At 37.9% G+C, this 2,211-nt stretch overlaps 1 protein-coding gene across 1 annotated transcript; it reads right to left on the bottom strand.

Annotated features, from left to right (window-relative positions):
* Positions 1-921: 921 nt before the first annotated feature.
* Positions 922-1,875, bottom strand: LOC139040934 (olfactory receptor 4A15-like). The gene has a single exon (XM_070488636.1). The coding sequence runs from the start codon at positions 1,873-1,875 to the stop codon at positions 922-924; it is 954 nt and encodes a 317-aa protein (XP_070344737.1).
* Between the last annotated feature and the right edge of the window lie 336 nt (positions 1,876-2,211).

Genomic DNA, 2,211 nt, shown 5'->3' with positions numbered 1-2,211 from the left:
GTTGGCCTTCAATAAGAGTTAGCTCACTCTCCTCACTTAATGCCTAATATTTTCACTGAATTAAAAGTCCATATAACCCAAAGCATCATTATACAACAGACCCAAATATTATTTATCCTGCTAATTTTTTGGACTAAATATACTTACGTCCTTATATGTTGTTTTAAGTATCAGAAAAATTCAGATGGCAGTTGGACCTCATGAGAGATTCTCGATAATGAATAAAAAGGGACGTCTTAACATTCCTTAAAATTATTAACAAACCAGAAGATTCCATCTACTGAGAATGTCAGACTGCCTTACATTTCCTCCTTCAGTTCTTACACCTTCCAAGTTTGCTGTTGACAATTTATAATTTGTGTTTCATCAATCTTCTCATCACTCCACTGAGCACTTGCTGTCACGCCTAAGACACAATCATTGGCCTTAGTCTCCCTCTTCAAATCTTCCCTTTTGTCTTAGAGTAGAAACAGTATTTACTCAATATTTTACCCTCTCCTTACTCCTGGCTTACTCTCATCTGCAATCTGACAGTCAAAATGAACCACATCATTTAATCCAGATTGTACTGAAATGTTTAATTCTCACCAGCAATTGTAAACTTGACCATTTTTAATATATTAAGTGCAGTTTACATCATCTTCCAAGCTTAGACTTTGTGGGAAAAGGTTCTAGTTCTTATGAATTTGAGACAGCTGTGCATAAGCTAAAACACCCAGTCACCTATATATATTAGTTATCTATATGAGATTAAACCTATGCAATTCTCTTGCTCTCTAAGGGCTATAACATATTCCACTTAGATAAGATTAACTTATATGACTCTTTCAGAATGAATAAGCTAAATAACCCAAAGGAAATTATTTTTAAATATAATCACTGGTAGTGAAAGTATTCCATTCTTCTGTGAAAGAATGAATATTACGTTCTGCGTGAGGGAAACAGCCCTCTCTCAACTAAAGTCACATTTTTGCTCCAAAGTTTTCTGATGGCATTTTTCATTTCTGCATTTCTCAGGGTGTAGATTAAGGGGTTCAACATGGGAGTTATGACACTGAAAACCACAGTCATGGATTTATCAATGGGAAAAGTGGAATTTGGCCTTGCATACAGAAAGATACAGGGAACAAAGAATAAAATGACCACAGTCATATGGGATGAACAGGTATAGAAGGCTTTGCATTTCTCTTCCAAACCATGAGTCTTAAGAGAGTATAATATGGCCCCATAGGAAACTAGGAGAATGAAGAAGATGATAGTGCAAATTGCCCCTCCATTAGCTATCATAGAAAGTCCAGTGAGGTAGGTATTGGTGCAAGCAAGTTTCAATAAGGGATACACATCACACACGAAGTTGTCAATGACATTGGGGCCACAGAAAGGGAGCTGATAAATAAAGAGAAATTGAACCAATGAGTGCAGAAAGCCTCCAGTCCAGGCCACCAGCAGCATGACAATGCAAACACGCTGATTCATGATGATCAAATAATGAAGAGGTTTACAGATAGCTACATATCGGTCATAGGCCATCACCACCAGAAGAATGACTTCAGCACCAGCAAATAAGTGTTCTATAAAGACTTGAGTCATACAAGCCCGGAAGGAAATAGTCTTCTTCTCATAAAGCAAGTCTACAATCATTTTGGGAGCAATGACAGTAGAATAGACAGCATCAATAAATGATAAATAAGCCAGAAAAATGTACATGGGGGCACCCAGTGACTGGCTGGCCATAATGGTCACAATGATGAGAAGGTTGGCCACTAGGGTCACAATGTAGATAAGTAAGAATGCAACAAATAGAACTTTTTGCCCCTCAGGGCTCTGTGTGAGTCCCAGGAGGACAAACTCAGTCACATTGTGCCTATTTTCCATGTGTTCTTCTGAAGGTGTTGAACTCAGCTGTCAAAGGCTGTAAGAAAAAGGGCCAATAATGAATTTGAGAAGATCACAAGCTTTATATCAAAAATGTGATGCCTTACTCAAAAATGTTTGCTCCACAAGGCCTCACACAGAGTAACTATTTAGAAAATGAGAGTTTGGATTCTCCTCCCACAATTACTCCATTCCTTTTCACAAATTTCTTGTTTCAATAACAATGATGAGACTTCAGTATTCTAACCGGAAGTTATTTGCGAGTGGGCGTGTCTGTGAGATGATCTACTAAACAGCAAGAAAGCTACTTCCTCCAGAATCTCTCTCATAAAGACG

This window comes from Equus asinus, chromosome 17 (assembly GCF_041296235.1).
Source record: "Equus asinus isolate D_3611 breed Donkey chromosome 17, EquAss-T2T_v2, whole genome shotgun sequence".
NCBI classification, from domain to species: Eukaryota; Metazoa; Chordata; class Mammalia; order Perissodactyla; family Equidae; genus Equus; species Equus asinus.
Note: the sequence above shows the minus strand (reverse complement) of the source record. Positions and strands in the feature narration are given on the sequence as shown.

What these genes read in the sequence shown, in the direction of transcription:
- LOC139040934 (XM_070488636.1), bottom strand. Translation starts at nt 1,875, where the DNA reads ATGGAAAATAGGCACAATGTGACTGAGTTTGTCCTCCTGGGACTCACA.